The sequence below is a fragment of the Taurulus bubalis genome (genome assembly GCF_910589615.1).
Source record: "Taurulus bubalis genome assembly, chromosome: 9".
In the NCBI taxonomy this organism is placed as follows: Eukaryota; Metazoa; Chordata; class Actinopteri; order Perciformes; family Cottidae; genus Taurulus; species Taurulus bubalis.
Window position 1 is genome coordinate 21239415 of NC_136597.1, and position 14562 is coordinate 21253976.

Sequence of the window (14562 nt, forward strand, 5' to 3'; positions counted from 1 at the left end):
GGTGCCCTGCCAACACCACGGGTGAGGAACAGGGCTGGCCTGGCTCGAAATGGACAGGGGCCTGTGGGGACCTGGACTAGGACTCTGAAGAGAGGGAGGGAGGGAGGGAGGGGGATGGAGTTGGTAAGCTGCCATTGTGGAGCTCCAGTAGTCAGAAATAAACTGGTCATTCATTGTTTGATTTAGTCAGTGTCCGGCTTATCGCTCCACTTATCTGTCTGGCCACACCCACTTCCCTGTCTGTGAGAATCTTTCTCTCTCTGTCTCTCTCTGTCTCTCTCGCTGTACTTCTGTCTTTTTTTGCTCTGCATTTGTTCTCTCCCTCTCTCCCTCTCCCTCTCCCTCTCCCTCCTGCCCCTGGCTCATACTTTCCAAGCCAAACACATTTGCACTGATGGGCCAGATAAAACTACATATTGTTAATAAACCCTTATCCTGTTTGTGTAGCCGATAAGCCAGTTCACGTCTCCTTCAGTGAGGTTGAGGCTAAAGGTGGCTCTTGTTAGCTCTGGTCACCCTCCTCCCCTCTCTCGCTCTCTCTCTCTCTCTCGCTCTCTCTCTCTCTCCCCCTCATCACCTTCTCTGCTTCCGGATTGGACAATGTTAAACAAACTCGATGATGGAATACAAGAGAGGCTGAATGGATTCTGCTTGAATTGGACTGGTCATTCATACAGATTTGCCTCTCCATTCTTTATCACAATGGAGGCCTGGTGGTTTGGTGGAGAGACATGTCAAACTCAGACGCTGACAGTCTGACTGCAGGTCGAGACCTCGCTACGCATGTTGTTCTTTGCTGTTGTTTTTAGCAACACGCCAGCAGCTGGCCAGCTGCACTGTTGAGCTGGAGCGCTGCAATGTCTGTTTCCTCACATAAACTGTGAAAAATATGTGACGCGTACACCTTTTCCCAACCGAAATACAATAATTTCACCCTAGAATTACGGAAGTTTTGCATCCTTTTGAATAACCTCCATGTTAATGCAACAATGTAGCATTTATATTGTGCACCAAACGGTTAAACAATGAGGAAATGCACTTATCTCTTCTTCTTTTTTCCTCTTCTTCTCCTCTCTCTTAACTATTTTTGCATGGCATCAGGCCGTCCTCAACATTCTTGGTCGTCTTACACTCTGAGCTGCCCTAGCTCCCCAGGTATCTTTCTGTTTCCTTATTTCTGCCTTTATGTGTCTGATACTGACACTTCAATATATTTGCACTTCTCAATTTACTTTGTAATTTGTCTTTTTCTTCAAATCCTACTATTATTCAACATAGCACATTCAATTAATCCTTTAAGATGTACAGTAAAAAACCATGTGCATTCATATTTACTTGAATGTTTGCCTTCAATAAACACATTTTTTAATTTGTTAATTGAAAGAAGAAAAAAATCCTCAGTATAGATTAGGTAGATTTCAACTTGTATAGATGGACCTGTATAAACCTGCCCAGTATAAGTGCATTGGAGTTATTATCTGTTCTGTCTGTCCTTGGCAGTGAGGGGGAATCACGATCACAGCACCTCCATCGACATCTCCCGCGCCAACAGCCTAACGGATGAGCTGGACTACATGACTGAGAACATCCCCCTGCCAGTGGTGAAAGTAAAGTAAGTCCCAGAAAATGTTCCCTTCTGCTCTCCTCTGGAGCCCCCGCCTCCCTCCGATCCATCACCCTGCGCTGACCCCCGTTCTTTGATACATATAATACTGATTTCCCTACTTGTCGGTTGTAGCTAAAGGCCTTTTGTCAGACCAGAGAGCCCCTCTAGCTGCTCTCTAAATGAAGTTGTTTTGTTGAACTCTCTTGAGAGTTAAAGGGACTCGCGAGGGCCAAGGCCATATCAGGTACATAGAGTTATAAAGGGGATTATCCCTTTAGTCTTGAGGGAAATGTCAAAGAAATCCCTCTCAATAGGTTGTAAGGCAAGTTAAGGTACCGGATGGCTTGTCACCACATGCCCTCGTCGGATTGAGAATTGCTGTGTGAATTGTGAATGCGTGTTCCTTCCTCCGGCGAACCCGCTCATTCAAATGAGTTTCATTAATGTGAACAAAAAAACCCGTAATTCTGATATAATGAGATTTTTCTTTGCTTCCTGTTTTGACGTGCCGTAGCAGAGCGAGTTAATGACCGCTATTATTTCTCTACTAACGCCTGCTTCTTCACCAGTATCAACAGACCAGTCCTCCCAGCGTTGTGCTTTGACAAGTTGACACTTACTACCAGTGTTCACATCGAGGCAAAGTGGAGACAACATGTCAACGCTATTGTTTGGCTTAATCCCAGTAGTGGGAGAGTGCTGGAGTGCCTCTCCCACTGGGACCGAGTTATGTAGCATCATTGCATACAGATTAGGCGATTACATACTTGGCAGGCAGGTAATACCAAGTCCCATAGGACAAAATGCAGAAGGTTTGAGGTTTCAGTAGATTATGGGCTTTAAAATACTCTACTCAACTACATGGGGCCGCCATGAAGTTGATGTGTGTGTGTGTGTGTGTGTGTGTGTGTGTGTGTGTGGTTGTTCCCTTTCATTATTAATGGGAAATGGCTTCATGAAGATCGAGAGATGCAGCTTGTGTGCTGGAACGTGCCATATTGACATGCAGTGTTTGTTTTGGGTATTTATAATAATACTAATAATAATGTATGTTGCATTAACTCCTTTGTATGTTATTGTAGTATATATATTTACCATATTTAATTTAATTTGGGTCAACAGAGAGTTAGCTTTATTACTTGTTTTGTTCTCCCATGATTGGTGGAACATATGATTCGGTCACAACTTTTATTTACAGTCATTTATGTCCTTTTGGTGGTTCCAACATACTGCATATAGGTTTTCCAATGGACTGATTTCATGTAATATCCACACAATGTGGTCATTACTAACATATTGCACAGAGCGGCTAGAATTCAAATGTGTGTGTCAATGGATGCTGTTCATAGATTAGATTAAATATTCCTTTATTAGTCCTGCAGTAGGGAAATGTAGTAGTATTCTGCATCCTCCCTCTGTTGGCCTTGCAAATCTAGGATTTCCTCTGCTGTACTCACCGCCATCTCTGGCTTCTTGGCCTATTCATTCTACATTCTCCTCTCTGTGCCCTCTTGAAAACCAAAAGCTTAGTTCACCTTTTGTACAAAGGAACACAGAGTAATTATCATATAGGGTGCAACCTGACACAGTTCCCCCTGAATTTCCAGTTTTAATACATTATATTTAATAAGATAAATGCTCCTCGCTCTCAGACGATCATGTACACGCATTAACCGAACAAACCTTTACAGTAAAAGGAGAGTAATGAGCAGCAGAACGCTGCTTGTCTCTCCTGCAGCCTTCCCGTTCGTGGCACTGGTCCAGGACTCTTTCTCCACAAAGCACTTGAATTCCTCAAGGCACTGTACTTCGTTCTTTCTTCCCTCTTTTTCCACTTTTCCCCACCTCCCCGTCCTTCCATCCACCCTGATCTTATCTGCTGGTCAAAGGGAGACCATGAAAAATGTAATCCTTAACATACCATGACTCGCACTACTCTTATTAATCATTTAGAATTTGATATGTGCGCCACTCCTGGAAAATGTGACTATAGTTTCTCATATTTTATTTTCTGGGCTGTTTTTCTTTTCTTAAATGGAACGATTTTTTTTTACTGATGCATGCTTAAAACTTCCCACCATAGCTAAACTTTTGTACTTACCCGAAAGTACAATACTATTTTCGTGTCTAAAATTGTGGTGGCAATCTTTATATCAAGCAAGGTAACTGAGCTATAATGCATTGTGCTGATGTGTAGAGAAATGACCACGTCTGGTAACTACAATTAAGTTTTATTTCTGTGTGTGTGGTGCCATTTTATTATTATCTCTGCCAGTTCTGGAAAAAGTATTGAAATCCTTTACTTGAGTTACAGTATCCGTGCCAAAGTGTGAAAATACTCCATGACAAGTCAAATGGGTGTGTTCAAAACCTCACCTAAGTAAAAGTAGAATCAGTAAAATGCATTTAAAGTTTGACAAGTAAAAATAATCATTCTGCAGTAAAACGTTCCCTGTATGTGTTTTTATTAATATTAACACATTCTGACACTAATGCTGTGAATGCCTGGTCAGTGTTCCTAGGCTTCACATTATGATGCTTTACGTGTCTTTTCAAAATAAACACAGACAAGTGGCGTCTTCACAGGAAGTTAGACTTAGGCAACAAAAACACTTAAGTTAAGTTCAGGAAATGAGCGTTGTTGAAGGTAAGTCAGGCCCCCAGGAAGAGCAACGGGCTTCGACAAGCAAAATTTATATTGTGGCTAAACAGTGGAATTACAATGTTGAGGTCCGTCGTCCTCCATTGGGAAACAACAATACATTCTCTTTTAGATTTACATTGGGAAAGAAATATCTTTCCCAATGTATATATACATTCATATAAATGTATATATATATTTGAGGTAAATCAACTTCCCAGAACGAACTATTTAGACCTTATTTAAATCCTTATTTAAATCCTTTAAAGGAACAGTGTGTATGTTTTAGTGGCATCTAGTGGTTTGCAATCAACTAAATACCCCTCTGCTCACCCCTCCTTGTCCATGCATGATGGAGAACTACGGTGGCCTTCAGGTGAATGAGCCAGAGAACGAGGCTGGACTGAGGGCTGGGAGGCGGGGTTAAAGGAAACGCTTGTGCGCTTGCTCTTTAAGCCCGGTGATGCAGACGATCGTTCTTAGATTTGGGTAATTTTTGAAGTCAAACTGTTTTTGCTTCATGTCCCACTGAGCAACTTTCATAGGAACGACTGTGGCGCCACCTCCAACAGTGCGTCCAGTTCTCTTCATACAACCATGCGTTAACTTGACTAACTAAGGACTCATGTGACTACAGAGGGACTAGCCACTCACGTGACCACGCCTTGTGTTCGTTCAACCCGTCCGTCCTGTCACACTCCATACTGCGTCAGTTGTTCTGCCCAAATGTCATTTTTACTGCTGTATGTTTATTTATATACTGTTTAAATTCAATCTGCAGCAATGTATCATATATTATAGAATATAGATGATAATATATGATAGAGGATGCATTTCATCATATATTTCTAGCTTCACTGTCCAAAACCTCTGAAGTATCTCTGAAAAGTCAACTTATCACGAGCTTTGTAATGATGCATTTTCCAGCTGTTTATAAATAGTTAATTTAACTTAAGAATAAGAATCTTCTCAACACATAAGGGTTAACTTCATCTTTACGTCAATCAGAAACAATCACATTTAAAATCAGGAGAGCAAGGGTGTGACATTTTTTTAAATCTTAGTAACTATAGCTGTCAGACAAATGAAGTGGAATGAAAAGTACAATATTTAGTGGAATAGAAGTATGAAGTTGCATTAAATGGAAATAAGTTCTTTAAATTTGTACTTAAGTACAGTACTTGAGAAAATTATTGCACTCATTACATTCCACTGCTGGCCTCAGCAATGTCATTGTCATACATCATGAAATGATTGATGGCGCCAAGAAAGGAGCGTTTAGTTAGATGTCACGCTAAAATAATAATGCAATGTTTACACATGAATGTAACATGTTGACACCCGCCACCGTCAAAGTGACACTGAAGCCTAAAGTGCTCCAGAAGTGATACTTCAAGTGTGATCTTAACGTGTCACGTCAGAGCCCTTGTTCTCCCAACAAAAGATGGCGCAACATACTGCTGCTGTGTTGTTTCAGGGTCATTATCATTAATACAATTACAAGTACTCCATACAAGTATTTTAAAGCATTACATTCATTTTACAGTTGGATTTTCTGATGAATAATGAGAGTCCCTTGAGCAGATGTAGGAATCATCTGGATATTCTATTTTAATATGACTTTCATGGTAATCTGCAATGGGAAATTCATCATGTTTAATCTCCTGGACACGTGTAAATGTTTGCATATTTTTTTGATTAACTTCATTGTGTTTGTGTGTGTGTGTGTGCGCGTGGAACCGCAGGGTGTTGTTAGCCTGAGTGTGTGCGAGTGAGTCTTCCAGCTGCAGAGACAGACGGCGTCTATATGTATCACATGCAGGGTTTTCTGTGCCCGTAACTCAGCTGTTAACAGCCGAGCTCAGATTTGGGCCACGCTGGGCACGTTTCCAGAAGTGCTTTTGTTTTACTCCTGGTGTCACGCCACCAAGGACGGCGCTGCCATTTGGCATCCTTATCTGGATATCTTGCAGACAGCTACAAGATCCACCCAATACTGCCTGAGGTGATTTGCACGCCACACACACCGGATCAGTTTTCTGTTGTTTTATATCCAGGAATTGGAGTATCTCCACACATCTGACATGAGCTGGCACTTTACTCCGTTTAGTTTGGTTCTGGTTCAAGCAGCCTTTTATTCTACTTCACTGCGACCTCTATCACTGTTATTTATCCGGCACAGCACAGGCTGGAACGCTCCACTGTTTGTTTGGCTTCACGGAAGCGCACCACCCCCAAAATGAGTGTGTGTGTGTGTGTGTGTGTGTGTGTGTGTGTGTGTGTGTGTGTGTGTGTGTTTGTTCACATGTGTGTGTGAGGCATCAATACAGCAGGCTGTGACGTCTCTGGGCTTCTGAAAAGGAAGTGGTGCAGGGCAGCGTCCGCACGCAATCTTGTCTTTTTAGCCCCTCTGAACCAAACACACACACACACACACACACACACTGCCAATATACATCTTTATTATCGCCTTGTTTGTTTATTTAAAACCAGCTCACAGTCATTATTTGGACTCAATTAAATATCTCAAATAGAAGAAAAGAAACAAAAAACAATAACATAAAAAAACAACAACACATACACTTGTTCCACAACCGCCAAGATCCTATTTCCCTTTTTTACTGTAAACACTTCCATCACTATTTGTTTACTCGGCAACGTGTAAATGAGGCCTGATTTGTGTCACGGTTCGGTTCAGTGTGGGGGTACAGCGATACATTCTCAGGATGTACGCTTCCTGACAATCCCTGGTTGACTATAGAGCTATAGAATGACATCATAACAAACCCCAGCGGGGCTCCTGATCCTTAATCCGCACCCAAGCAGATTACCATTTGTTTCCAAAGTACACTTATTAGGCCCCAAACAGAGGAAGGCCTTGTTTAGCTGATTGCACTGATTGCGTCCTATCTCTCTCTCTCTCTCTCTCTCTCTCTCTCTGAAACTCTCTCTCTCTCCCCCCCCCCTCTGCGTAACTGCATAGTGTCTCTACCTCTCCATGTACCCAAAAGATCCGCCCTGCTGCTTTTCTCTGTCTGGCAGCGCCACATCAGTAATGTCTGTCGTCTTGTGACCTGAGGCACTCGGCCCCTTTCCTCCCTGCTGGGTGTGTCCAGGTTCTCCGCCCCTCCTCCTCCTCCTCCTCCTCCTCCTCATACTTGTGTGTCCTCTCAGACCTGTAAAAGCCTGCATGGGCCACCTGCAGGCAGCCCTTAATTAGTTCCCCCTCTTACAAGCTAGCCAGAGATAAACAATGAAAAGCCACTGCAGCGCCACAGGAGGGATTGCAGGCAGAGACACATGCATCATGGCCTGTCCTCTTCAAGTAGGGGCCTCTCTCTGCCGAACAACCGGCGTCTTTTGTGCAGAGTTCTGAACAAATTGACTTTTTGTCTGTGTGGCCTCTGTACGCCATGTCTTCTACACTGTACTCTGATATTGATGACACGGAAATGCATTCATGGTGCCTGTCAAATAAGCCTTTTTAAGTCTCAAATGTTGTCACTTTGACTAATGTTTTTGAAATAAGTTTCACCCCACATTCCTCCACCCGCTCCGCCTTCTGCTCAGTGTTGTGCTCCCCAAACATGTGCTGACCATGAAGTTATTTTATGGGGCTTTATGCAAGATTCAACAGTGAATCTAATGTGAAAATATCCACTAAATCCTCTTAATATTTTTGGCTTTACGGCCAAGTATTAGAATGACAAACTAGACAAGGCAGGGGCCCCCACTTTGGGCACATGCACACACACACACACACACACACACACACACACACACACACACACACACACACGCAGACAAACGGATGGGGATAAGATCCGTGGCCTCCTGCCCTGCAGCAAGAAAAGCTGCCTGGGTGCTGCTGCTTTATGAAAAGATAGAGAAAGAAACTACGAGAGAAAAGAACAAATTGTGCCCCAGCTTCTTGACTTTCTGCCAATTTTGTGGAGCATAAAAAGAGACAGAAAATAGTCTTGGTTCAGTAAAACAGCCACACACTGATTCATTTTCTCCGGACGGAGGGATTCAGTAGTTAATCTCGTTACACACACTCTGGGCTATTTTTTATGTGATTGCTGACCTCCACTCTACCTCTACTCACTTGGACGCATTAAAATAGTTTAATTGCTCTCACTTTTAATAAACACAACCAGCATTAATGCTACGGTTAAGCTGACAGTACAGAACAGTCAAAAGTTAAATTGTCTTCATATGTTGGGGTTTGATTTCTGCAGTGCGTACGGGCCTCAGACATTTTAATCATGAAATAAAATGAATAATGTTTCTGGTTGGATTGTTGTTGTTGTTGACATATGTTTCTACTTTGGGGAGATGGAAGGATTGCTACTATAAGATAGATTTGATCCAATTTTAGGCTGTTTGGAGAGAAATTCATCCTCTGAATCAGCCCCAGCGATGCACAACAATATGATAATCTGGCAATGATCTTGCACAATGTCGCAAGATCATTATAACAATACATGTGGTCATTCCATTTTTATGAATATGCTAAATGTTTCGCACAAAACCTTCTTTAGAAGTACTCTTGCAAAACATATGATACATCTTTTGTCTTAATTTACTTTATTTTACGATGTCTATTTGTTTTTTCTGCGTTGCTTTGCATTGGGATGTGACTTCTCAGTTATGGGACAACATGAAACAGTCAATCTCTCCTTGAGGAATTCTTTTTTTTTCTTCGAAATTTGGCATGAACCGCTACTAAACCTCAAGGATGAACAGATTAGATTTTGGAGGTCAAAGGTCAAGGTCACTGTTGCCTCCCGTCTGTCCCATTCTCGTGATATCCGGGAACGCCTTGAGGGAATTCTTTTTTTTCTCCAAATTTGCCAAGAACCTCGACCAAGACTCAAGGTCGAATTGATTAGATTTTGGTTGTCAGAGGTCACTGTGACCTCGTGTTTTTCGGCCTTAACTCAATAATAATAACAATTTCACACAAATCTAAAAGAAAGTCTAATGGTGCAATAATATTTTGAACAGACATGGATATAAACTACAACATGAAGTTGGTGGGAGGCGTACAATGGCGAGGAGGTAAATATTGGTTATTTAGTTTTTATTGGTGCAAAAACTTAACTTTACAGGTGGTACATTGATTAAAGAACAGGGGTGCAACACCAGAGAAAAGACTGAGAAAATGATGTTACGTACAGACTGTGACACGATACATAAGAAACCAAACAAATACAACAAAACTACAAACATAACCAGTTTGTTTTCAAATCACACGTGCTATTAAAAAATAATTAAATTGAGTTTATTTTGGGTTCTCCTTTACCTCCGCTTTTTGTGAGTAACTTCTGTTTGTGTATAGTACAAAACGATGAGAGCGTTTTATTCTGGTGGAGCGCGTCATACCTCATTCCAGGTCACAAGTGACTTTTCTGTATAATTAAATGTTCTCACGCACAACGCGTGTTATGTCTTCTGCAGTAAAAGTCATCCGCTCTTTTCAAACTGTATTTATTTTTTAGTGTTAAATTGATTACGTAAATAAGAGTCATGTGAGAAACAGGAAAATCTAATATTACGTGCAAATCAAGTTCCTGATTGGTTTAGAGCACATAGAGCTAAGTGGCACACTGTAAATAGAGTGAGGGTTATGCTGTGGGTTTAAAATGCCACTGCTCTTCTATAGGAACAAAGCCTCCTACCGGGGCCAGAAACTAAATCAGCAAGCCATCTTGTATTATATATACGTGACACCAAGGGCACTAAAGTGCATTTTCATGAAGTACTTAATTAAAGAGTGTCTTTAGTCCTCGGGCTCTGGCCATCCCCCATTAATGCAGGCCCTTTGCTGTTATAAGGGGTGAGAGTCGTACTCCCCCACAGTGGTGTTGGTGGTTCTGGGAAAGTTTTATGGCGAGGGACCATCAGTGACTCTCACCGCAGGTTGGAAAATCCATAGACTCAGCAAGCAAGTACTGCATGAATAAACCAGCCCAGACCAAAGAAAAAAGAAGAAAAAAAGATACTTCCACCAGCCAGATTATTGACTGGTCTGTGTGCAGTGGTTAGAAATGATACATGCGCCATTTTTGGCTCTACTAGCTCCACTTAACAGCGGTAGAGTGAAGTCAGCCTGTCACGGCATGATGGTTTGGTAAGTCTCCTGGTGTGGTGCGGTGGATCAGGCGTCAATCCCAAATCAGCATGATTAACTGCACGTGAATCACGTCAGACTGATATCCTTCACAGCTGCAGCAAGCCAAACGTAGGTTCATAACCCATAGTTCAGTATTAGATAGATAGATAGATGTATACTTTATTAAACCCAAAGGGGACATTTGTTTGTGGCAGCAGCAAGCAAAGTTACATAGAAGACACAGAAATATCAGGTATGAAAAATACTCAATATATACAACAAAACAGCAGAGCGTATTAATTTAAGGAAACTAAACAATAAAGAAAGTGAAAAAATGCAAAGTATATGCAGTGTATATAAGTATATACGGTGAAATAGAAGTATGTACAGTGACAACAAAAAAAACAACAAAAGCGGTGCTAGAGCTGTTTATGTTGAAATGAGTGTTTCTCTTATGATTATATAGACGGATGTGTTGTTGTTTACCGTTTCTTTTTCTCTGGAGTTCAAACAAGACGGGGCAATCAAGCAATTCATACAGATTTCACTGTCGTCAGTTGCTCTATTTAGTAATAATAATAATATACTCACAACGGAAGCTTATATTCATTCTAACGATGAGGTTTGGTCACACGGACGATGGCTGAAAGGCCAACAGTAAATACAAAGTAGATGTTTTTGCAACTGGATGGTTTATGTGTACATATTTGTGGCCTCTGGGGTGCTTTTAAAATTGGCAAAAATCTGTCGGGCTCTAGCTTCCCTCTGTGCCCCGCATTGCTTTTGTCTTTGGCACCAGTATCTCTTCAACACCACAAATGTTGCGGAAACAAAACAAAACAAAGGAAAATTGTCTCAGGAAATTGCTGTTTTCACAACATGACTCACTGAGCAACTCTGTGATGTCATCGCTGCTCTGGCTTTTGTTTAAGGACAATAAAAATAAATAAATGGAAAAGTGCTTGTTTTGAGTGCCGGTAACATTACACACTTCCAGATTAAGGTTAATGACTATTACGTTTTTTTTGTTTCTTTCCTTCATAATAATTTAATCCTTCTGTGCATTTATTCGGAAAAAAATGTTCGCAGCATGATAACATTGAGGTTAAATATCCAATTAGTAATGAACCAACATAACCATGCAAAATGTAATTATTAGGAGCCGATTAATGCAAGTCAAAATATGGTAGCTTGAGGATATTTATTTCCACACAAACACAGCCATAAACAAACTGATGATGACTTCCAGATGATTTCGAAATATGTTTCCTCTTCATTAATGAACCCATTAACCCTAACAAACATTTATTTAGTATTTCTGGGATAGAGGCCCATGCAAACAAAGGATTATAGTCATGGTAGTCATGCGTTAGGAATACGTTTTTGATATTTAGTAATAGTCGTAGTAGTATAGCGATAAGAGGAGGAAATTAAATCGCGCTTACATTTATACATCAGTGTGTTTTCTCCCACTCGCACACATTTTGTTTACCATTATTAGTGTTTTGTTTGCCCAACAGACGTCCCAGTAGGCGGAGCCCTAACCCCGGCAACGTCTCCTCTGACTGGAGGTAAATCAAAGTAAGGCCCCACCCAGTATCTTACTTGGAGGATTCCCAGACTTAGTATAGATGCTTCCCTGTCTCTTCGAGGTGTGTCTCCCTGCTCACTCCAATATTAGAGGCACCTGTATAAACACACTATCGACTTTTGCGTGTGCGCTTCTCTCATCTTCCTCCTCCTCCTCCTCCTCCTTCTCCTGTGCCGGGCTCAGTTTCTTCTTCACTCCTGTGAATGAAAACAGTAATCTGCAGTAGCACCTGAGTGGCCTGTTTGTACAGCCAATCCTACGGCCCTTTACAACTCTCTTGGTCCCTTTTTTTTTTTTTTTTTTTTGCTGAACTCTTTCAGCTCTCGTGCTCTCTGGTTTTCAAAGAGGCCAGCCGTGCCATTTGATGTGGGCCGGGGCGGGGTGGGTTTATTCAGGTGTGGCGACCGGTGCTGCGCCACCCAGCCTCTTGATGTTGCGTCCATCTACAGCCAGGTGCCGGAGCTTCGTCAGAGAGCCTAGTGTTCCGGCCCTGGAGATGAATAGAGGGCCTGTTGATGGAGCTCGTCTGTGGGGCCCTGCGGTTTATCCCCTCTTACACGCAGGAGAAGGGATACACTACTGGCCCGGGGCGTTTACCTGCTGGAGAGGAGACGGGTGGACTAAATGCTAGCTGCAACGCTCCGGCCTACGCTTTGCCCGCAGAGGAGCTTAAAACATGGCGCATGTATCCGCGTGTGTCCATGTGTCCCCCATGCCTACGTGTGTTTGGAAGTGTGGCCGCCCCACCTGTGGGAATGAACACCACTCTGTGTGTTTTAACTAAGGCTGGGTCCGGGTCAGCGGAGGTTGAATTGGCTAAAATGGGCCACCTGGCATCGCCTCAAGGATCCCATTATGAGGTTGGAGAGTTCAGATGTGTTTTCTTTGGAGGTGTGATTGTTCTAAAATATCCCTTCTCTTTATTTTTTGATAGAAAGAGGTGTGTTATTTATATAACATTGACAGAGAGGTATTTTAGTCGGCTGAAATTGCATTCAAATATGCATTTAACACCCAATTTTGGAAGCGAAATGGAGACTATGGGTTAGGGGAAGTTCTACACTGTAAATAACTTCACAGCAGGTTTATATTAGACTTGCTATAGAGGAATTTAAACACTTTTTAAACACTTGCACGTCTTTTAAAAAGCTTTGAATTCAGTTCTCTAAAAAAGGGCCTTGAGGTATTAAAACGTTTCTAATATTAGTCAGTTATGCGTGTGGTTGAGTTGTTTAATGTCTTTTTTTTGTTTGTTCAGTCAATGTCATCAGAGATGTGGAAAACACCGTTCCTACTCTTAGCTACAGTGTCAATTTTTGCAAAAAACTTACATTAGTTTGCACTACATTAGTTTTTTTAAATAGTTAATCCATCCATCAATCTTCTGCTGCTTTTCCAGATCAAGGTCACGTTAATTGCAGAATTATATTACTAGGATTTATTCTTATATACAGTTTGAAAGTACTGAAAAATGTGCTTTAAATGTAAAAAAATGAATGTATGTATACTACAACTTAATATCTAGAACTTACTATTATACTACTATACCCTATTACTGTGAAAAGGGTATTAAATATGTGGCATATTAAAAGATCTTAAATCACTTGCTGAACCCTGCAGAAAACCCTGATGCAGAACTTGTTTCTGAATGGCATGAATAACACAAACACTTTTAAAAAACTACCTGACCACGAGTTCTGCTTCCAAATCCGCACTACCTTTCTGAGAAGCGGCCGGTTTCAGTGGCTTGAACTTCCTGGTAGCGGAGCGGAATAGAAGATTTCTCTGAAATGTTTTCAATGTGTCAAAGTCTCATCCTCCAAATTTTTCTTTATCGCTCTGACCAACGTGAAAAGGCAACCGGGAGCGAGAGCCTGGCTGCCAAGTGCTGCCTCTATCGCACCGGCATCACCCCGGCATCGCACCAGTTTTTATAGGCGACACCCCTCACAGCCGCACATTTGCAGCTGCACCACAGCGAGTACACTGGAATTTGCCACGCTCTTTGCTTCTTAGAGGAAGGCAACCACACTGTTGCTGTGTGGTTGGATATCTCACAGATGTGGCGCTGGAAGTTTATCTGGCATGTGACATCTTGGCGGTATACGAAGAAAACGATAAGCAATTTAGAGCATTAAAGCGAAGAGAAAGAAAGAAATACTTGGAGATAAAGAAGCAGGTTATCAATCAAGAACTTAAATGCCTCTGGAGCCAGATGTTTTCAAGCAGTAGCTGTACTGCTTGAAAACATCGAACATTGAAAGAAAAGCTTTAAATTATGGAAGTGGAACAGGTAAGCCTTGGCCATACATACGTCTGTCACCTCCACTATACAAACTCACTGGCACACGCACACTTCTTTCTTCTCTGTGTATTTCTTCCACTGCTGGTAATAGCAACCATATATAGAGCCCAGTTCATAATGAAAGACCCCCCAGGGACCATGGCGGGGACTAATAACCCTCTAAATAAGTCTCTTCTAGTGCTGAAAGGCCGGCCTCTTTTATACGGCAAGTGTATATGTGCTGTAAAGTCCCTTCCAGCCTACGACTGTAATTTTATGGCCTTGTTTTATCCTTTTCTTTCAAAGCTTGTCAGAGAAATTG

General features: G+C 41.8%; 1 protein-coding gene across 1 annotated transcript in view; it reads left to right on the forward strand.

The window, feature by feature from the left end:
* kcnq1.2 (potassium voltage-gated channel, KQT-like subfamily, member 1.2) overlaps positions 1-14562 on the forward strand; it is a gene marked incomplete at its 5' end in the record, with an annotated part of 150228 nt that overhangs the window by 28485 nt on the left and 107181 nt on the right. Inside the window, 2 exons of the mRNA XM_079223149.1 lie at positions 1102-1155; positions 1501-1612. Coding sequence (XP_079079275.1) covers positions 1102-1155; positions 1501-1612 — 166 coding nt within the window. The remainder of the gene's footprint in view (positions 1-1101; positions 1156-1500; positions 1613-14562) is intronic.